The following is a 21,958-nucleotide window of genomic DNA, read 5'->3' as shown; positions in this document are numbered from 1 at the left end:
CACTGGTCATTGCCTGCTACCAAACCCCTGCCATTTATCCCAGTGCACAGGGTCCCTCTGCCGGCTGTGCTGTCCCCTCCATAGAGACCTCACACAGTGTTGTTCATTTAAGTTCTTCCAGGGTTAGCATTTTAACAGGAAAAGCTTCAGAAAGCTGAAGACTGTCCTTGCTGTGCTGAATAGAGAGGTGCATTATTCACAGCATGTGGCTGTGTGCGTTCTTTAATAAGCTTCAGAGCTTTACTCCAACGGAGCATTTTCTTGTCAAATTTTAAATTTGTCATTTCTAAAATGGTTGAAGCCAAGAACATAAATAGTCTGCATAATCCACAGGGAAAGCAGTTGAGATATATATTTCATAGAATCGTAGAATGGTTAAGGTTGGAAGGGACCTTGAGGATCACACAGTTATATATAAAGAGTAGGGAATGCTACTTATTATAACTCTTAATTCCCTTGCTTTCACTCTTTGGCTGAAAGTCTTCATTCCTACAGTTGCTTTATCATACTTGGTTTCTTGCTGAAAATTGTCAGCTCTGAAATAGGAAAATGAAGAAACCACCAGAGCAATCCCCGTTCCTTTCTCTTTGTGGAGGTTTGCAGGCAGAGTGAGAAGCCAGCCCCTTGAACCCATGGATCTCCTCAGTGCCCTGCCGCGAACGGAAGAGCAGCTGTGAGAAAGAAGAGCCATTCCGTGGGCCAGGGCAGCATTTCCCCGCTGCTGCTACCCTGCTGTCTTGTGGGTGTCCCACCAAAGTGACAATGCGTTCCCTGCTCCGGCAAAAAGCTCGTGGCACTGTCTCTTCCTCCCAAGAAATCCAGTGACCACGGCGCTGGCCGACGCGGGGAGCAAACAATTCCAGACCTTTTGGTAGTAACTTTTGCCTTTGCTGGGGTTTGATCAATTAGTTGTCGGTCGGATCAGCTCACGAAGCAGTTCGCCCCGTGGCCACCGCGGAAAGAAAAAAACGGAGGAAAGAAAAACAGCAGCACCAGCGGTGCTGACAGCGGCCCGCGCCCCGGCGCCGACCCGGCCGGGTCCCCACCGCGGAGCCGGGGCTGCGGCCGGGCCGAGCGGGGAGCGAAGCGGGGAGCGGGCACCGGAGCGGCGGCCGCCTGAGCTTCCCGGCCGCGCCACAGGGGGGCACGGCCGCACCGGGAACGCGCCGGCACAGCGCCGGCACGACCCGAGAGACATCAGCCGAGCCGAGCCGTACCCGCTCTGTGTCCCGGTGCGCCCAGCCTCCCTCGGCCCGCCGTGCCGCAGCTGCCCGCGGCCGGTCCCGGGTAGCGCGGGTTCGGTTCCGAGGAGATGCCCCGTCTGTGCGGTGCAGAACTTGGCGTCTCCCCGGGGTCGCCCTCAACCACCGGCCACTCCGGCGCGTGTGGGAGCGGGGCTGGTGGCCCCGGGCTGGGATGGCCGCAGGTGAGGGAAGGGCTGTGCGTGCAATGGGGCTGTGTGTGCAATGGGGCTGTGTGTGCAATGGGGCTGTGTGTGCAATGCTTACGCTCGGGGCAGCTGCAGCCGGGAGATCTGTGGGAGGCACAGACGCCTCCCGGCCCAGCTCGGCTGCCCCAAAGGCGTGCGGAAACAGGGCGACACTGGCTCTCAGCAGAGCTGACCTTACTCAGCTGGGCAAGGCAAGCAGAGAGGCATTTTCCTCTCCAGGCCTCCTGCCCTTGGCCTGCTGTAGGCCGCAGCTCCGTGCTCGTGGGGCGAAGGCTGCGGGCCCTCGGCGCGGGTTTGCAGGACGAGCGCCTTGCAAGTTCCCCTCCCATTATTACAGGGGAGGCTGAGGCAGAAGGGGGCCCTCTTAAAACCGGAGGGCTGAATTTTATAGTGGACTGAATGGGCATCGGAGAGCAGATGTACCTCTAAGGAAGGAACACAGAGAGGACCCTCTGCCAACCATAATAATCTGTGTGACTAATAGGGAACACCGAGAACTGTTCCATTATATCATGAGACATTACATCGTGCTTGAAAAAATAGTCTTTGATGACATGCAAAGGATTGGCAAGTGCATTTCAGAGAATCCTCCATTTCTTCAAGGATTTCAACCCATGTTCATTATGTTATGCATAATTTAACTTTCTCAGCAGTTATATTGAGGTTGCTGCTATGGGTTTTACATGTTCGTCATTTAAATTTGGGGGAACAGAAGGTGTATGAACGTATTTTTAAAATTACTCATTTATAGTTCCTTGGAGGAATTAGAAACTGGAACTTCACAACAATTTTGCCATGTATTTCTAGACCTCGCCCAACATGCTGCAGTTTTGCAAAATGCCAGATACTAGCAAAACTCTGCTTGCATTTAGTCTCACAGAGCCTATAGAGGAATATTTCCATATAAAGTATTACGATATCAGCTCTCTTTTTTTTTTTTTTTTTTTTAATTTTAATATCGCGGGTGTCAATCAGGAAGAAGATTGTTGCCTTTATTACAATGAATATAGAGCAAAACAAAGAACTTTTTAGAAAATGAATATGCTCTGGGGAAATTCAATAAATCTTTGTGAGAAGAAAACGGGTCTTATATATAAATATATAAAAGCTGGCTGTGTATTGTGCAAAACTTGCTTAATGCTAAAGGAGTAAATGTATTGTAAATCAATGGTGGGTCCCATAGCACATTATAGCATATTTTATTGGGTTTTTACCTTATGGTAAGGTCTTTTATTAAGAGTATATAGGAGCACACGCTGCTGAATACCTTGTTTTTCACAGTGCACTATACATAATGGAGGGCTTTTTTTTTTTTACTTGTTTCATTAAACATTCCTGTAATTAATGCATTTAATGGGAATCCAGCAGTAACAAATATAAAATTTATTGTGGTTTTAAAAAAGCTGCTTCGGTTACTACATTTTCCATTAGCAAATGGCAATGACCAAATTCCTCAAAATATTTCTGCACTCACCCCAGAAATCTCCTGCTAAAACAGGTGATGTTTTCAACTGTGTAATGGGAAAGAAATGCCACATAAATAATCCCTGTGAAGGACTCAGTACAAATCCAAAAAGTGTCTTTAAAATAATCCTCAAACCTCTCAGTCTCAAGCTTGATAAGAAGACGTCTGTATTAGCACTGGAGCTTGCTGGGTGAGTTATTAGGTGTTGAAAGACACCGTCTAGGAAGTCTGACCCATCAGAATTTGAATGTAAAAGGCAAGTGACAACTTCATGAATACATGAAAAGCCTTAGAGCCTGGTCCCAAAGCCCTCTTTCCCTGCCTGAAAAGCCCGTTTATCTTCGGATGAATAAGAGTTACAGAATTGGAACCTAAGGAAAAAATGGTTGGTATCCGTGGCCAAGGGAATGTCTCCCTCCCACCCATTTGATTAGAACCATGTGCAAGTTTGGCTAACGAGACTGTAGGGCTTTCCCCTCGCCTCTGTGGATGATTGTGGCATTTTATTTGAATGCTGCTATGGTTTCCCATTCCTGTTCCTTGCAAGCTTTTGGTCTGGGCAAATAAAAAAGGAGATGTCAGAACCGGAGAATCTTTTTACAGCGTATAAAAATCTTCCCATCTAATCCAAGAGGAAATCGTAATGTGAAGAACATCGGTGTTTTAATGGCCTCCTAATGAGGACGAGCTTGGCCAGAGCTTTGAAGAAGACAGATGGAAAGCAAAACAGCTCATTTCTCCTTGAGGGCAAGGATTACAGTTCTTAGGGAGGACTGCATGGATATGCCTTCAGCAGGTAAAGCTTTGCCTGGCCGCAGTCTCCTGGCAGAGCCCTGATGTACGGGCTGTTGGCAAGAGCAGGAAAGGGGGGGTAGGAAAGTGGGGGGCGTGCTCACACTTTCTGATTTCTCTGTCAGTCTATTCCTCTCTGTGTACTGCTGGGAAAAATGAAGACAATTATATTTACCTAAATCCCTGGGTAATTAAGGCACTAAATTAAAGTGCGAGAAACACTTGAAACTTTCAGATGAAAGAGCCCATAGACAGACAGCCCAGTTGTAACCTCACATGTCTGGGGTTCTCCCTTAGGTATGAGGGATACACAGCAAACACTCTGTACAGCCGCAGATAGGTGATCACATCTAATTTAAAAGCCCTCATTACTCCCTCCTGACAGGTTTGGATGTTTGCCTGCTTAGTTCCAAGGCCAGTGTCGATCCATTTAAAATTAATATTTTTCATTTTTCTCTCTGCTGTGTGCATTTAAAAGCTGTCCTTGGCTTTCCCTCCCAGCTGCTGGCTCTGATTAGCCCCGCAGCAGTGATGGAGCTGTGCTTTGCAGCTCTGATGGGTTCCTACTGCTCTCATACCACATTAGAAGTAGAGTTTTCCTGGAAAAGGGACTGCCTTGTTCCTGACTTCTATGGCTTCAGCAAGCCAGAGGGTCTTAATTTCTCATTGGGAAAAACAGACCTTTCTCATCCCATCCCAGAAACAAACTGTGAGTGCCAGGGGTGTGGATTGTCATGCTTCCTTCTGTGGCACTGTTCCTTGACAGGGCTCAGCCCTGCATGCTCCCCTTGCTCAGCACAGGCTTGCAAGGAAAGCAGAAATGTTTTTGTGAGCAGATCAAGATGGTACCTCTTTTTGCTGCTGCTTAAAAGGATCTTTGTAGAATTCTCCTGGAGTGACATGAGGCATAACATAGCAGAGGAAATTGCCCACATGGAGATATTCGTGAAGATCTTTCAAATTAACTAAAATGTGAGTTCTGATCTGGAAGTCCACTGTATAAAGAATTTAAAAGCACATTGTAATCAATAACTTGGGTTTTCCTCTCTCTGCAGAGTGAGGATTGCTGGCTCTTTGAAGGCAGAGAGCAGGTCATGTTTTAAAGTTACTTTTGACTTCACAGGCTTTGGAATGGGAGGACAACTCTGGGTAAAGCCTTGGTGATGCCTCAGTATAGACACCTCACTAGGAACAACTGGGCAGAACCACTGCCACTAATGGCACGAGATGCAGACACCATCTCACTTGAGTTTCTGTCTGATGCCCCAGGCACAGCCTAGGAGTACAGCTTTACCATGCAGCAACTCACAAACATCTTGGCCATCTTTCCTTTCTCTGCTCACTCCCTGCCCACCCACCTACCTGCCCACTGTCCTTCCTGCCCTTGCCAGGCTCTGCACACAGTGAGCTGCATGGTTTGCCACACCAGTTAGCTACACTGGCAACATGATAAATATTTTACCACTGCGTTTTCCCCTAGTTTTAGTCACTCAGATCGGCTTGAGGCACAGTCAGACTAATGGCAGGGCATTGGCTTAGCCTAGCTTTTGCAATGTAGGGACAGGAGTCACCTGCAGTGCCAGTGCCAAGTGTGTCAGTACAGTGGGAGCCCTGCAGACCTCACTGCCAGCATGGATAGGGTGTTACCACATTGTATTGCTGTGGAGCTGTGAGGCTGTGGGTGTCACCTCAGGCCCTTCACCTCATCCCACACAGTACTACCAGAGAGAGGTAGCAGAAACGCCTTCACAAAGGCTGATAGTCCCTCAGCTGTTCTAAGGGATGAGTTTAGGGTTGCAGGAATTAGGCACCCAAGGGGGTGTCAGTTAGTGCAGGTTGCACTGACTCTATCTGAATGGTAAAACCTTGCCTCTAAAGGCAGCAGAAGGACACTGGTAGCAAAACTACCACTTCATCATCCTCCCCATCCAGCCCGTGAAAACTGCCTGACTTTAATTCTGACGATTTAACTTATACATCAAAGTACAGGGAGCAGCCACAGCAGAATACCAACAACAAAAAACCCAAGTCAAAACAACGGCTGGTGTTGTGACACCCTACACAACCCAGCGTAACCGGAGTCCACAGCCGTGTCCCACTGCGGACAGTTCCTTTTTCTTATCCATGGCTACGTGTTGTCTTTGTAGCACGGCTTCTTGAAGCTAAGAAAAACTTCTCCTAAGCTGGAATTGGATCAACCACCATATAACACAGAATGAAAATGATTAGTGGAACAAAAGGGAAAGTGCAAGGAGGATATAGAGTCTTTCCATACAAAGCCTCCTGTCTTCCTATGGGATCCATTATAATCCAGAGGGCCCCAAATTTAAACTAATCAGTTTCTGCCTTTATTTATTTTTTCTCGACTCAATTTCCTACATGAACTGCCCAGTTATGTCAAATATTTTTCTTTCTTTTAAGTTGACTTGCTGTCAGCTGAATGCAATGCTCCATGAAAACACCTGCTGACCTGCTGTATACACACATACCCAGGCACACATCTCTGCTGTCTGCATCTAGATATCTATATAATCTATATGTATCTATAGAATCTATGTCTGCATATCTATATATCTGTATGTCTCTTTTTCTTGCTTTTAGAGCAGGACCCACAGGTTGCAAATTCCTCATCTCTGCAAAATACACCTTCAAGCTTCCCTTTTTTGGGAAAGGCAGCTGCCTCACTGCTTCTAGTTCAGACTGCTCTGGCTTGCTCTGCTGGCAAGTCCTGGGGGAATGGACTGATCAGGGTCACTAATGGTCGGGCTCTTGTGGTATTTGCTTACCTAACACAATCAGAACACGCATCTTAAATATTTTATCAGCTTCGCTGGGTCATTCTCATACTGTGGCATTGTATTGCTGGAGAATAGAGCAGGCTGGTGGAAAAACAGTGCTCAAGAATGCTGCAGAAAGAGAGTTTTAAGTGCATGGCAGCACTAATGCCCTTCTTTGAGCCACTTAAATAAATGTCCCTGTTGCAGCACAGCAGCTTGGAGGGGAAAAAATGTTAGGGCAATTGTAATAACATAGCAGACCAAAGAATAGAGCAAATAGTTCCAGACCATCAGTTGTTGGCTCTGACCTAAACGGTAGTGGTGGTTTTGGTTTAACTTTCTCATGCTTGATTACTTTTTGGCTCCCTAGAAAAAAGTTCTCAATAAATTTTTGTGATTTGTCTTGTGCCTATTCCCTGTGGGTAAGCTCACAAATGCCTGTGAGTAAAGTGTAAAGACAGTGAGTGTAATAGGTTAATTCTGGGGGTAGTCCCAGAGCTGGAGTTTCCTGTAGTGGGCCCTCAGCAGCCAGTAGCTATTGTGGAGAAGAAAACATCCATTGCTGCCTCCATCTAGACTGTGACTTCAGATGGGCAGAGAAAGCTGAGAGGTAGGTCTGTCCTGCAAGCCTTTGCAAGAGCTGTGGGTAGAGAAAGTGTTGGTAATGAGGGGACCTAACCAAGCCAATCATTTCTGAGCCTGTCTCCAAGGGCTGCATGTGGGAAGATTCCCAACTAGCTGCATGGGGAGATTCTCCAAAAGGAGGTCAGACATGCTTGTTTCTTAGAGTGTGATAGTGAGGAGCTTTGCATCCTTGCATGTCTAGTGTTCCCTCTATTCCAGTATTTTAAAACTTTTTAAACAAAAAAGTACTTGTGTCTGCCATGTTTTTCCATCCTGCTGCTGAAGGGTTTCTCTAGCACCAGTTCAATTCCAATTTCTCAGCTCTTTTATCTATTTATATCTGGGCTCATGGGGGTTCACCATTCTCCCCTAGTTCCACTTGCTTTTTTTGAGGAGGCGTTTGCTTTCTCCAAATTGCTGTTGTTGCTCTGTTATGCTGTCTTGATTTTTGCCAATGTCCTTGGGTACCTATGGTGTCCTCTGTGCTTGCTTATCATCCCTACTTGAACTCTGTGCTACATTGCCATTAGTTTTGAATGCCCTTATAGCATGTAGGCTGCAGCCTGGGTTCAGGAAAAAGCTGGGACACATTGAAGAGCTAAGTGGGTCCAGCCAAAACACAAGAGGCTGGTTTGGCAGAGGGAAGGAGTCTCTCTGTACCACTGCTCTGACCAGTATAAGCTGGGGCAACCTTCTTGCTGATGTAGTGTCCTCAGCTTAGTCTAGTTCTGGCTGCATCCCTGCAAGGGAGAAGAGTGTGTGCTCACACTGATTCATTTTCTTGCTAATAATAACTTTGTTATGATGTCCAGAGCAGCCTGGAGAGAGCAATAGTAACAGTGGACTGCTTGGAAGAGGAACAAATACTATGATCAGGTTTGGGAAACCATGAATCAGCTGTAAAGGGCAGTGTTACCTCAGCCTGAATACATCTTGCTTAGCTCATACTGTCAGGTGTAAATATAACTCTGTGGACAATAAAGTTATCCTGTGATATGTCTTCATGAGAGGCACCTATTTTTACAGATATGATGATCCTCTTTCAGTATTTGGCCCTAGAGCAAGAGCCCTGCTGTATAATTATATGTTAAGCAGTGGCATGACATCTCTGCTTTAAAGGCAGTGCAGGAGTATATGACCTCAGAAAAGGATCCAGCTAATGCCATGCCTTGATGTTTGGAGAAAATGTCTGCTGTAGCCCCTTAAAGAGGGAGCCGTGTGCACCCACTGCCCCATCTTCCAGCTTTTACAAGCAGAGGATGGGAACAGGGGCATGGCCCTGCCTTTTTCCTACCCATTTTAGGAGGGTGAATGCTCTTGTCCAGATTTAGTCTTTTAAAAACCGGGGGGGAGGGCAGCAGAAGCTGTGCCTGTGCCAGGGCCCCTAAGGGAGCAGCGTGGTCACACCGCATGGGGCCGATATCCTGCAGTGTGACACCAACACGGAGCACTTGCAGGCAGGCTGGTCCTTGTCACCAAGGCTGCACCACTTGGGTCAGGCCCTCGCTCTAGGACTGCCAGCAAGACATCAAGTTGCATTAATCTACAGCTAATCTAATTCCCACTGGAGAGATGGGTTCATCCCAACTAACTTTAGATTACAGTTTATGCATTATTGTGCCAAGGTCTGTATTGGACCAATTTATAGTGAGAAATGAGGTTGGCAAGATAACAGGGGCATCACAATTAGAGCTAATTAGCCCAGCAGGAAATCCATTTCCAGGCAGCTTTTGGCAAGAGGAGAGGTTGGCGGGATAACAAGCATGGAGTGTATTTTGATACAAGCACACTCCAGCTGCAAGGAAAAGTAAAGTAACAGCTTGTCTCATCCTTATGCGGAGGCCTCATGTCAGGCTCCACCACGTAAGTCTTTTTGTTTGAGGCTTTGCAGCCTCCCTGCTTGGAAGAAGTTCAGAGAACTTGTTCGTACCAAGTCACCTCAGCTGCCTCGGAGGACAATGGTGAGCCACAAGGTCTGCACAGCTCCTTGCTCCTGCCACCACACAGGAGCATGCCCTGCACCCTGCTCCTCCTCCAGTTTGGAGGGAGATGAGGAGTTGTAGGTCCTAATAGCAATCAGCGAAGAGTAGCTTGGTTTAATTGCAGGAGTTCTGCATATGGTAAAATGCCTGGAATACAGAGACAGACAAACTACTGGAATTATTTGTATTTGAGTGCTTTATTATATTGGAATTGCAGTGATATTATTAACATTTGTACAAATGCACAAAAATCCTTTCTCTTCTAGCTAGAAAGAGATGTAAAAATCTGACCTAGTTGAACAGTCTCAATGAACTCATTGTCCATTTGTAACAATAATGGGTTCACAATGCAACAAAAAGCTTAACATAAAATTAAACATATTAAATGCTGCAGCAAGTATTTACATTTATGTACCAAAAAAAAGTATCTCCCTCCAGTAAGGAAGGTGGTTGCTTTACAGAATAAAACAAACAGACATACAAACACAAAACCTTTGCATACAATACAAACAACCTCAAGCCCAAAACTTACTGTGACAGCACCTTTTTTTAATATAATATATATATATATATATTTATATATAAACTTCGATAGTTTAGGCTTACTCCAAGCAGTGCTAAAAGTTCCTTAAAACCAGGACAATGGCAATAGTCCAAAGAAGCAATGTTCACTGATGAGTGCTACCCAGTGTTTGAAGAGAGCTGCTACAGAGAGAGGGATACAGAGCTCACGGCCATGGGCTGAGAAACACTGGGGTCCCAATGATAAAGTCCTTGGCAAAACTCTCAGTGGCAATTGTTCTTACTCAGAAGAGCGAATACACCTTTCGTGCAAAGTTGTTTGTCTTGTGGAAGCATGCTAAGGTGATCTCTGTCAGGAAACTCCTTGCAATCTCAGCTCTGTGAGGTGGGGAAAATATTCCTCTGAAATTTCTTAGATTCCAGCAAGGAAAACATTTCCCTTGAAATGCCCAATCAATCCTCCCTCCTCCCTCACCCTCGGACACTGCTGCTGTTTCTGCAAAGCCAGAAGGAGCTTTCAGTCTTCATTCAGAAGGCTGTCATGCCGATTTTTTTAGTCAAGAAAGATATTTGGGTCTAAGACCCTCACAGCATCAGATGGCAGGCTCTGACCATGGGCTTTGTGAACAGTTCCACCAAGTGAAACTCAGCAACACTAACATTTAACTTGCATAAATGCAGAACTGGAGATCCTGAATCCCAGGTATTACACATTGGTCTAAATATAATGAGTTGCAGTTATTGATTCCAGTGCAAGGAGAGCCTGGGAAAGGATCAGATTTCCAATTAGAGAATCAATCTTGTCTCTGAGTGTGTGTGAACACTGATGTTTTTGGCCTCGTGCAGTTTTAGGATTTGCTATAAAGTCGTTTTGAAAGCTATGGAAAACCAATGATGGTAAGCAATTTAGCTCTTAAGTGTAAAGCCACTGACAAAACTAAGATAACTGTAAGCTCTGGGAAAAAAAATAAAAAAAAAACAACAAAAAGAGGTTATGGATGTAAACAGTCTCTTTTGTCTATGCAGTAAGATGATCATTTCAGATGTCAAAAAATTGAACTTTTTTTGGTGTTCAAATCGCTTGAGATTTTATTGCTTTTATTTGTCCTTAGAAGCTTTTTGTCTCTTCTTTTTTTTTTCTTTTTAAAGGTGCTGTCCCTAGTCAAGTTATAAGGCAACATATTTTATTGATTCAGAACTCTAATATATAGTATGGCCACTGTTACCACTGCAGCTTTTCAGCTACTGTGAGTTGGACAACAGTCAAAGTGCATCACAATGCACAACAGAGCCAGTCTCCTGACCTTACGATATACAGGACACTTTGGTTCTTGGGATGAGAGATTATAAATGTAGCTTCGATGCCGCCTCACATCACACACATTGCATAATAAAACATTTATATGCTGTCATGAAGAGGATGTAAAGTCTAAGTCACACTGCAGACTGGCTGGCCTCAGCTTCTCCACTCGGGCAGGTGTGAGAGACAAGTTGTAGATATGCCACCAGTGAAAGCATATAAATGTATCTGGTGCAAAACTTTTACAAGAGTATTTATAAATGATTCAACAAGGGAGAGCAAGAAAGACAGCAAGAGCTAAAGTGCAATTTTAAAAGAATATAAATAATTGAAATGTAGAAGTAAGATACTAATTAGTTGTAACTGGTTTTGTTTTATAGGCACAGTTTAGTTTTTATGTCTACAGATCAATTTTTTTCTCTTCTTCCCCCTCCGTTAATTTTCTCTGATGTATAATGGAGCTTCAATGGTCTAAATCTAAGGAACACTGCTTAGTAAGAGGACTGAAGAGGCAATGATAAGGCAGTATAGTGCAACTCACTATGTGATATTCAACAAGAAATGAGGATGGGGTTAGATCTTCTATGGTGATGTATAAAATCAGCCTTAAAAAGCAAAAAAAAGACAGGCTTTCCAGTTATACGTTGACTCATGCTTTCTAAAACGAGAAAGCACATTTTGCAATACAAAGGAAAAAACTGAAGGTTTATAATTTGTTTCATTGTTACAAAAAAAAAAAACAAAAGGAAAAAAAGCAGATGCTGCTTTAAGGAAAACATTTAATTCTAGGAATTTCTGTACAACTGACCTCAGCAAACTTTTCCATCTTAGATGGATGACTTCTGCTTGAGACCCTGAAAGATTAAGATGCACACACATGTAGAGTAGTTTATTGCAAAACTAATATTGTAACTTAAAAAAAAAATCCAACAGATTCTGTACAAGAATACTGTTCAAATGGAATGTGTTAAAATAACATTTATTAATAAATACTTTATAAAATTCTATGTGAATACTAAATTAATAGATTCCTGTTTTAAAATTGCTTTGGTCCTCATGAATTTTCATAAATTCACTCTATACGCTTTTTTTTTAAAAAAGGTATTAGCTGCTAAAAAGCACATTTTGCCTAAACTAAAAGGCTAGTTTTCAACACTAAATATTGTTGCTTAAAAAAATATGAATCCTCAAAAGTTGGGCATTTAACAACAGTTATAGCTGGCTTGTTAGTTAACAGGACTGAGTCATTAACACTAAATCCACACGCACTGAGGCACTGAACCATTGACTTTCCACTATTCAGAATATGGGCAGCTGACATTTAGCTTCGTAGCAGGAATTAACTCCCAACAGCATGAAATTCTCCATAATTCATCATCATCATCATCATTGTCCTTATGAAACACACCATGATAGCACACAAACTACTTGTCTCCCACAGGCAGCGCTATGAATATGGCTTGCATTAATTGACTTGGGGAAGGGGGGCTGGGGGTTCCAGAGCTGGATGGCAGCATCATTTCTTTCTGATCAAAGTATTGCAGTTCTCCGTGGCTGAGATTTCAAAACCTCTTCCAGCGTCACACCCATGAGATGCTGTCTATTGCATGGTAACACCTCCTCCTGAACAAGGCACTGGCCAAGGCTTACCACCCTGTGAGTGCCCTGGAGAGTGGATGATGGAAGTGGTCTGAGTTGTCCTTCGCTGGCAGTGGGATAGGGCACAGAGCCTGGTGAGCCTAGCAACAGGCAGGATTGGCAGGGCAAGAGGAAAGTGGAGCAGTCTCCAGAAGTAGCTCGTGGAAAAGCAGGATTCCTCCTTGATGGAAAGAGCCCGGGAAGTGCATTTAGAGTGACGTGCTCAGGAAGAGGCTGCTGTCACTGACCACATGGCAGAGGGACATCCTGGAGCCAGAGGGCTGGGGCTTTTCCCACAGCCCTTGCTCAGGCAGCCTTTAGTGCCTGGCTGGACCAGCAGCTTGAGGAAAGGCTGCAGGATCACTCCCCTGGAAAACAAGAGCATTTTAATGTGGAAGCAAATCTGATGAATAATATAAGGTGCCAGGTACGGTTGGTCCTTTTCCCGATGATACAGCCGATATACATATGCTGCATGTTTCTTGGCCTGTGAACCTGCGACAGAGTTACAAGAAGCAATAGCAAAGAGCTTTTCATCCTTTACTTATTTCCACATCACTAGCAAGGATTATACCTAAAGGCCAATAGTATAGAGAGGAGACATTTCATTGTAATTACACATTTAGGCCAACATGTGTGGTTGGCGTGCCTAGTTAGCATTAAAAAAAGAAATAATTGAGCTATATATAATACACATCAGTCAAACTGTCAAGTTGCTGAACTTAACAAAACTTAGGCAAGGTTTTTGTATTTTTCCTTTTTTTTTTCTTTTTAATGTAGAGGCTTTCATTTTAACAGCTAAATATTTTAATTGAGGAGACTGAATAAAATGAAGCTAAACCGTAATTCTAGTGCAGTGTAGCTCAACTGGGTATTCTAAAATTACCAACAACTTTGATTTTTATTTTTTAATGTATTGAAGTGCTACCCATATAGAGGGAAAGTTTTTTAAAATTAACCCTGCAATGGCATTTCCTTTTTGATGGTGAATGATGAAATTCAGATGTAGGGGAAATGCTTATTTGGGTTTTTTACATAGTGGATACTCAGCTGAAACATTTTTCTCAACTGCATATTTGAAAAAGGTTCTCTTGGGAGCCATAATGAAGCAAAACCATTTAGCTATTACAACTGGAGATTAAAAAAAATTATAGATTCAGTATTTAAAACACTTTAAAAGTATATGTTTGTCTAAAATATAATAGAAAATCCTTTACATTTGTATTTTTTCATAATTTTTTTTTTTGGTTCTTAGACTATATAATCAAGTCAAGATTTACACTGTACATTAAAAATCTTCTTCTTTTGAATATGTTTGCATAAATGGAAAGCGAGCTGTTAAAGAAAAGAATACTGATAAAAAGTTAGTCACCAAGATAAGAACTAATTCGGCAATGAATGATGCTCAGAAATTTGCTTTCCCTTCCAGACAGGCCCTGTTCCTTACAGTGCCTCCTCACACTTCAGTTATTTCACTTTCCCTCCCGCATGGAGAAGACCCACCCTTCTAAAACCCATGACTCCTCCAAAGACCAAAGACACGGTCTTTGAGGAAGAGGGCTTTGCTTCAGAAGAAAGTGTGTTCGGGGCTAGAGGATTTGCTGGGAATAATGTGAATTTTTCTATTAAAGATGCAGCTCAAAATGTTTGAACATTTTTTACCAGCTCGGAGCCTGCTCCCTGGGCGAGCAGGGGGAGGTTTTGCCGCTGACAGATTTGAGAGCAAAATCAGGTCCCAATATACAGCAAGGCAGAATAATTAACTGGCATCATCTCTGTCTGATTTTCCCATCAATCACTGGGACCACTCGGGGATGCAAATCAGTTGTGCTGAGGGGCAGGCTCAGAGTCCAAACAAAAACCTTAATTGTGGCATAAGGCTCTTTTCCAGACCCTTTCTGCAGGGCTGTATTTTATCCCAAGTGTGGGACTTGGCATTCTTGCAGCATTTTTTAGCTGCTGCGTGCCTTCTAGAAATTATTTAGCGTCCTAAAGAACAATCCTTACCCGTGGTAAGCGGGTGTTAAGTGCCATTAAAGTCAGTGAAGCTACACTGCTGTCTGCCAGCTTGGGATCAGTCTGTGAACGTTTAAAGGAATGCCTGCAGAGAGCAGGTCTTTCCCTGGGAATTAAAAATGGCATTTTTCCAACTGGTCAAAACCATTACACTGATTTATTTCTCATTTATAGCCCATGAAGCCTGAGGCTGTTAGCTTTCGTTGCTAGAACAACGCAGCCAGGTTAGGGAACAGAACTTTTCCGAATTATTATATACTACATGGATTTTCCTACATTAATGACTGGCAGTGCAAAAAATTGCTGTGACTTTCAGGTGTTGCTCACTCTGCCTCTGCTGCACCACAGAAGCTTACAGGGTTGCTAGCATCAACACAGCTGTCTCACCATCCTGCTTCACCTGCGGCTGCGCTGTTTTCACCTTTCCCTATTTATTAAAAACACTAAATCAGGAGCATTTTTATTTTTTAAAAGCCAAATACTTGGCACAGCCCAACTGCAGGTGAAGAGCTAGTGAAAGCAGCAGCCATGCCGACAGTTTTTAGGTGGGCTTGAAGTTTTTCTTGTTCATTACCATTCTTTGAGTAAAAGAGGGAAGCAGGAAAGCCTTGGAATGAAGAAAAAAAAAAAAAGAAAAAGCAAGGAAGAAAAAAAAGCTGGGAAATGAAAAGGGAAGGGAAATAGAAGGTGTGAGAATAACTGGAGGAGAAAAAGGCCAGGATAGGAGAGAGAGGAGAAGGGGGAGGGCTAGACAAAAGAGCACACTATTTGGGCTTGATTTTGTCCTGAAGCCACATCCTATATAACTGCTCTGAAAGAGGCTCTGAATGTGAGACGTGGTCTGCTGATAGCACAACTCTAGCTCTTTTTTATTATGCTGTCAGCAGATGCCCTTGCTCTATATTTATAGCCTAATTACTCCTAGTTACCTATGTTTGACTCTGTTTAATACTTTTCATGCCTCACATTGGCTAACAAGCTGCAGTTTAACACAACTTTGTATTTCTGAGGCTGCAGGCTAGACTGGCGAGAAGGAAACATGACTATGTACAGAAACAGTTAGGTTTATAAACAAGTAACTGGTACCAAAAAAATGGAGAAAGCACCAAAGCATTTCTCAAGCTGATAGCATATTAATTGCGTAACTCCCTTTTATGTAACTAAGTATAAAAGACATTTTAATAACTATAAAAATGAACAGGCAGAGTCTTTCAAGAACTGAGGAATCTTCCAGGCTTGAGTTACGGTTGCAAATGTCCTTAGCAGAGAGGACGCTTTGATACGGTACCACACTCCCCCAGCAGTTTCTGATCAACCACTTTTAAAGGATGGGGTTGATGTCTGTTCTGTGGCTGGCGAGCTGGGTGAGAGTGGAGCTTCCCACGACGTCACTGACGGAGGAGGAGGTCGTTATGGTGTTGTGCTGGATGACTTGCTGCTGGGAGCAAGCTGGGACTGGGCTTGCAGGAGGACTGCTCTCGGGACCTGGGAAGGGAACGAAGGCACACAGACAACACACATTCATTTCTCCATCCGAGTGAAAAACCTAGGCTGGGTGATACTAATGGAAATACTGATGACCTGAAGCATGCAGAAGTCCCAGGATTTCAAAATATCATTACAGTTATCCAACATTCTCTGTCTTAAGATTGTTTTCATTTTCGTTTTTTTTTTTTTTTTTTCAAGCCAGCTTCTCTGGTATCAACCTGACTTCGGGAGCTGATTGAACCTTGAAAAAAGTCCAAGACCTTAATAACTGAAACTAATGTTGGGATAAAAAGTCTGATATCTTAAGGTCTTTAAAATCAGTTGGGATGCTTAAATGCTTTTTTGTTCCAGCAGGAATCAAAATTGGAGTGCAGTGCACTGCAGCACAGAAAATCTAATTCGAGCAACAGCTGATAGGCATGTAATGCAATTATATATTTTTTTCTTTGAGTACTGTTAAAGAGACAGATGCATAGTGATGCAGAGGAGACAGAAATGGGCTCTATTTTAAGACAATGTCACAATCTAGCAAGCTCTGAGGCTCTTCTGAACCGTTCTATAATGAAAAAGAGAATTTGTCTGTAAATTACTACACTCACAAAGTGCATCAACTAGAAAGAATTGATTAAATGTCTTTGTTAGCTGAGAACTTTTGGGGAAAAAAAAAGAAAATAAAGACAGAAAGAAAGATGAGAGTTAAAAAAGAGTTAACAAACCTTGAAAACCTGCGCCAGGCCTGGTCTGTGCCACTGTCAGAGCACAGTACCATTTTCGCTGGAGGGGACTGTAATGTTTTCCTTTTTAACTTTCCTTTTGAGAGTTATTTTAAGGTTCTGGCAGCGCCGTGCCCAGGAGGACTCTTGCAGGTTTGGAGCTGTGAGTTCAAGCAGGATCCTCCACAGGGGAGTGAGCGTCCATCCGTGTGCATCTCCTTGCCGAAAGGAGGGGTGGGGAAGACTAGCTCTGCTGGGTGGGATGCAAACCGGGGCTTTTTTGTTTTTGAGCGGGGCTGGATAAATAAGGGCAGGAGATTGGATGGCTCGGATGATGTTTGAGAAGACAGGTTCAAGTGATAATATGACCAAGAAGGGGTTCTGGAGGGAAGAATTGGAAGGTTTGCTTTCCTGTGAGGAGTGTGGAGACAGTGCAAACATACCAGCTACTTACTTAGATATCCTTGTGATTCTTTCTGCATAGCTGTTATCGGACAGTCTTTATGTGTTAACAATAACTGTTTCAGCTGTGCTACCTCATTTTTCAGCATGGAAACCTCGTTCTAGAGAAGAAAGAGAGGCTTTGGTTAGCAGCAAAGCTTAAACCAGGCTATTCTGCAAAGCTTAAACCCAAGAACACAAAACCTGCTCCGTAACTTTGGAAGAATGGAGCAAAAAAGTCATTCAGGTGCTTGTGTGCTAGCTTTACGTTAACATTTGTCAGTGACATTATTTTATAACCTCTGAAGATAGTCTGACAAATGAACTAACTTCAGGCATCAGAAACACTTAAGGCAATGTTTCAGTCTACTTGGGAAATACAGGGCTCTCTCCGTGAGGTCAGGGGGCACCATGGGGGCAAAGGCTCAGGGGCACGGTGGCAGGACTGCTGTCACCTACAGCTCAGCTGCAGCCAGTGCCTGCTCACCTCTGAGTTTTGTGGGAGAATATTTTGGAGGAATGCCATTTACAAAGGGTTTTCTGCCCTTGGCAGTGCACAGACACACTTCTGCATGAAGCAGAAGTACTGTGCCTACCATAAGAAGGACAGCACTGTGAGAAAGGCTTTTATTATCATATTTGTGGTATTTTCATCTATCCAGTTCATTTTCCTCACTGATAGAGTGATCTATTTGTGCTTCTATCTTGCTGGCTTTGAATGAAGGTTTAACTACAAGCCCTGCTCTGAAGAAATTTTACACAGACATGTTAATGGCACTTCAAAAATTCCCCACAAAAAGCAGTGACAAGGAAAGAAAATAAATACAACTCCATCTAGCGAAGGTTTCTAAATCCCAAGACAGCTTTTTCCTGGCTTATCCTGCTAAAATGTAATTATTTCTTTAATTGAAGCACACACATCTTGATTAACAGGCTGATTATGCCTGAGCTCTGCTAGGAGCTGACGATGCGGGGGCAGCCCCAAAGGCCCCGTCAGTCAGGCACAAAGAGCCCCTCTGTGTCCTCAGGGGCGCAGACAGTGGCTCGCACCTGAAGCTGCATGTTTGTCTGGGTGAGCTCTTCTGCTTTCTTTTCCAGTGACATCACCCAGACCTTCCTCTTCTGTCTGCAGCGCGTGGCAGCCGCTCGGTTCCTTTCCAGAAATTTCCGCCTCCTCTCATCTGGGTCTTCGTCCACCACCCTCCTCCGGCGACCTCCAGTCGGCTGTGGTGGCTGTACCGTCTGCGTGGGCTGCATCTGCTGCGCCGCCGGCGAAACCTGCGGGGCAAAGAAGAGCTTTGGCAGGGGCTGGCGAGGAGGGAAGTTACAGAGGGGGATGCTGAAATGGGAAGGGAAATCTCACGCGCTCTGCCTGCTCCCCAGCAAGGTCTGCAACGGGCTCAAGGCAAAAGCTGCGCCAGGTGCCACTGAAAGCTGCTGCTGGCAAACTCTTGCCATGGTCAAAGGAGAGATTTCTTTGAAATTATCCTCTGAAGATTTTTTCTCCCTTGAGTTAGTTCTTAAAAACATTCACTTAGATGCATTCTCTGCCACCACCTCTTTCAAACCTGAAATGTCCAGTTTCCTCTCAGGATCTGTTTTAATTGAAGCAGAGGACTGTAGTGATCTAATTTCTGTGTCTTTCTTTCTCCCTTTGGCCCCCAATTGCCTCCAAAATTTTAGGCTATTTCTATTTCCCAAGCTTCACCATCTCCACCTCAATCTTTGCCATCTCTGGAGACAGGAGCTGCAGAGCTCTTTGCACCTGCATGGAGCAGGGAAGCTGTAGGCTGGGATTGCACAAGGGCAGCAGACCTCCCTGCCCCTCAGGGGCAAAGAAAGAGTTTAGGTTGAACCTGTGTTTTGATGTCTCTTCACTGCGTAGATAAGGGGTATTCCTCTTACCACTTTCCATTTGACCTCTGTGCTGTTTTTTTAAATTCAATTTATCCATGTCTTTGAGAGTAGAAGAACACCACATCCAGCCCACTGCTACAAAACTATGGAAAAAATATGTATTTATGTTTTTTCAAGTACAGGAAACTATTGATCTTGCTCCTGAGAGTAACTGGCCCACGATATTACAGAAAAAGTGCATGGTGGGGGCAGTGCCATGTGAGCTATTCTCCAATTGACTCCTGGGCAGATGGAACGTTCCCACATCTCTGTGAGGAACCAGTGCCAGATTTAATGTTTGACTGCCTGGAAATAGGGTTTTGGACTACTTTCCTGCCTCTCTGTGGCACTCAGGCTACAGGGCTCTAGAGACACCCTCTCTCTCCCTCTGCTTGGGGCCTGGGAACCCAGTCCATGGATCCTATTGCTCACACTCAGCTCACATTGCTGCTGCCACTCCTGCACAGTCTGGAACAGTCTGGAAGCTTGAATTGTTGACTCAAAATTAACCCTCTTATTCTGGCAAAGGCCCAAACCTCCAAGGTGCTTCCTTTTGACTCCAGGGAGTGGATGTACTCAGTGCTTTGTCAGACTGAGCCCTGAATTTCAATTGCCGCAATTAACGTGTTTGCCTAACACCTCTGTCTGTCTCAATTAAAGTGATACTATCGTCTTGAGTCTTGCGAAGTTGAGGTGGCCTTTCTGTCTAGAATCTAGTTTGCTCCCTCCCCCAGCTGACTTGTGGCAATTACAGTGGCAATTTTATGTGTAATTATTCTGTACATCTGATAACGCTTTTTGTATAAAGCCAAATTTATTCACAGCTTTATGTTGCACTGTCAGGGAATCTCACAGAAGCAGAAAAAAATTTCTTTAAGAATAACCTTGTAAAAATAAATAAGCCACCCCACATTTTCTGACTGATTTTTAAAATTTCAGCTTGTGTGAACTCCATATGTTTGCTGATAAAATCTTCAACACACTGTCCACACTGAGGGTTGGAGTGCCAGGTCCGTGGCAGCTGCAGTGGGCACAGCCCCCATTCTCACCAGCATCCCCTGACTTCTGCCAGGAGACCGCTGCCAAGGGATTCCAGCTGCTCCCTGTCCACCAGGGAAGGGCATGCTGCCTCTTTAGCAATATGTCTGAGTGCAGAGGTCTCAGAAGTACCTTTTAATGTCAACATCTCATCAAAGACCTTTCATTTTCTCACACATAATACCTTTCCAGACTTCAGAGATCTGTTATTTATATTTCCTTATCCCTTTTTACTCCTTTTCTATTCAGCTTTAAAAATTCTTGTTTCTTAACTCTCTCGGTGAAATCTGATACAAAGGCAGAAAAAGGTAACTATACTTTTTTTTTTTTTTTTTAATTCCTCTCATATGGTCATTTTCTCCTGAATAACTAGTGAGTAGTTTTGTCTTCAGAATATACCAGGCAGTCTCTAGGTAGTCAGAGTGCATTTTCCGAACAATAAAATCTTCTCTCCATCTCAGGAAGATATTAATTATAAGGGCTGCCATTATTCCACTAATAATGTCACGTGGGATAATTAACTGACTCTTACTTGATAGCTCTTAACCCTGAAATATGTTAGACTATATCTTAGTACCATCTAAGCATCATTCTCTAGCAGGATTTCATTGCCCTGCCTAGGACATAGGAAAGAAAATGAACTAAATTTTAAAATGTAGGTTAATTTTGCTGTTCTTAGAGGATGCTAATCAAATATCCATAATGAAGACAAACATAGGACAGCTAAGAGAATGAAATGGCATCCAAACTCCAATTCCGCTTGAGCTATCACTGTGGCAAGTTTGATAAAAATAAATCTTTAGAGGACCAATGCAGAATAACAGTATTATTTTTGTAGTAGTTGAGGAAGCATAGTTAGAGCTTGGTAAAATATCTCTCTTTCTCAGAAAGATACCTACCAGAAGCTGATTTCTACTACTATCAAATATTTATTTCTGTTCTTTGCAATTTACCACAAAACAATACCCATTCACTCATTCTATGAAAGCATAATGCCTTGGGCTCCTGTGTATCAAAAATGGTAGCTGTAAAACATGAAGTGAATTCTAACATTACAGAAGGGCACAGTGCAGAATAACACCAGTCTCAGCATGGGAGTGTACCTCTTACAGTAGCGTGGACCGTGCTGCCATTTGGCAGGTGGTTTGGAATGGAAGAATTTGGCTCAGAAGAATAAGGAGGTTAATAATTAGAAAATCGCACCATAAAATTAACGTCTGCTGGAGCAATCTGATCCCCAAAGAGGCCATTACCATGGGGACTATGGATGAGCTTTGAAAGTAATAACTGTGTGGTTATTACTCAGCAAGCCCTTCTCTTCTCCCCTCTAATGCATCTGTTCAGAAATCACTATTGCCTTTGCACCAGAGGAACAGATGCACAGCAAGAGCTCTGCTGCCCAGGGGAGCCACTGACCCTGGGATTCCTACTCCATCACCCTCTGTCTGATCCCCTTGGTGACACTTATGCCCATGAACAAGGTGAAGATCTCCTTGATCTCCCACAGGGTCTGTTGCCTCCAGACAACAGACTGTGCACGGCAAAACTTATCTGTCTGCACAGACCCAGCTCCAGAGACTGTGTTGTGCTGGACAGAGGGTGACCCTCACACAGCTTTTGGGCTGCCAGTCAATCCACCTTCCCATGTGCTTGTATCTCTTCTTGCCTGCCTGAGAGTCTCTCATGGTGCCCAGCTAGCAGGAAATACACAGCACAAGAAGTTGAAGCTGTCCTAACTGGGTAAGTAAGTAAAGGTCCCTCTTCAAGTGGGTCTAGAGGAAGGCCATTGCCTCACTGATCTTATCCTTGAAACGGT

The 21,958-nt window shown here is 43.9% G+C and overlaps 1 protein-coding gene and 1 long non-coding RNA gene across 4 annotated transcripts in view; one reads left to right on the top strand and one right to left on the bottom strand.

The window, feature by feature from the left end:
- Positions 1-1,231: 1,231 nt before the first annotated feature.
- On the top strand, positions 1,232-20,016 carry LOC148225140 (uncharacterized). The gene is made up of 2 exons (XR_015803119.1): positions 1,232-1,426; positions 18,307-20,016. It is a non-coding gene; the product is annotated as an uncharacterized LOC148225140 (long non-coding RNA).
- Positions 9,269-21,958, bottom strand: part of CREB5 (cAMP responsive element binding protein 5) — a 257,254-nt gene continuing 244,564 nt past the window's right edge. For all 3 annotated transcript variants that reach the window (XM_014893990.2, XM_088163530.1, XM_088163534.1), the window contains 3 exons: positions 18,259-18,486; positions 17,222-17,330; positions 9,269-16,051 (listed from right to left, as the gene is read on the bottom strand). In XM_014893990.2, the coding sequence (XP_014749476.1) occupies positions 15,888-16,051; positions 17,222-17,330; positions 18,259-18,486 (501 nt within the window). In that variant the 3' untranslated portion in view covers positions 9,269-15,887. The remainder of the gene's footprint in view (positions 16,052-17,221; positions 17,331-18,258; positions 18,487-21,958) is intronic.

The sequence above is a fragment of the Sturnus vulgaris genome, chromosome 1 (genome assembly GCF_052056855.1).
Source record: "Sturnus vulgaris isolate bStuVul1 chromosome 1, bStuVul1.hap1, whole genome shotgun sequence".
In the NCBI taxonomy this organism is placed as follows: Eukaryota; Metazoa; Chordata; class Aves; order Passeriformes; family Sturnidae; genus Sturnus; species Sturnus vulgaris.
Note: the sequence above shows the minus strand (reverse complement) of the source record. Positions and strands in the feature narration are given on the sequence as shown.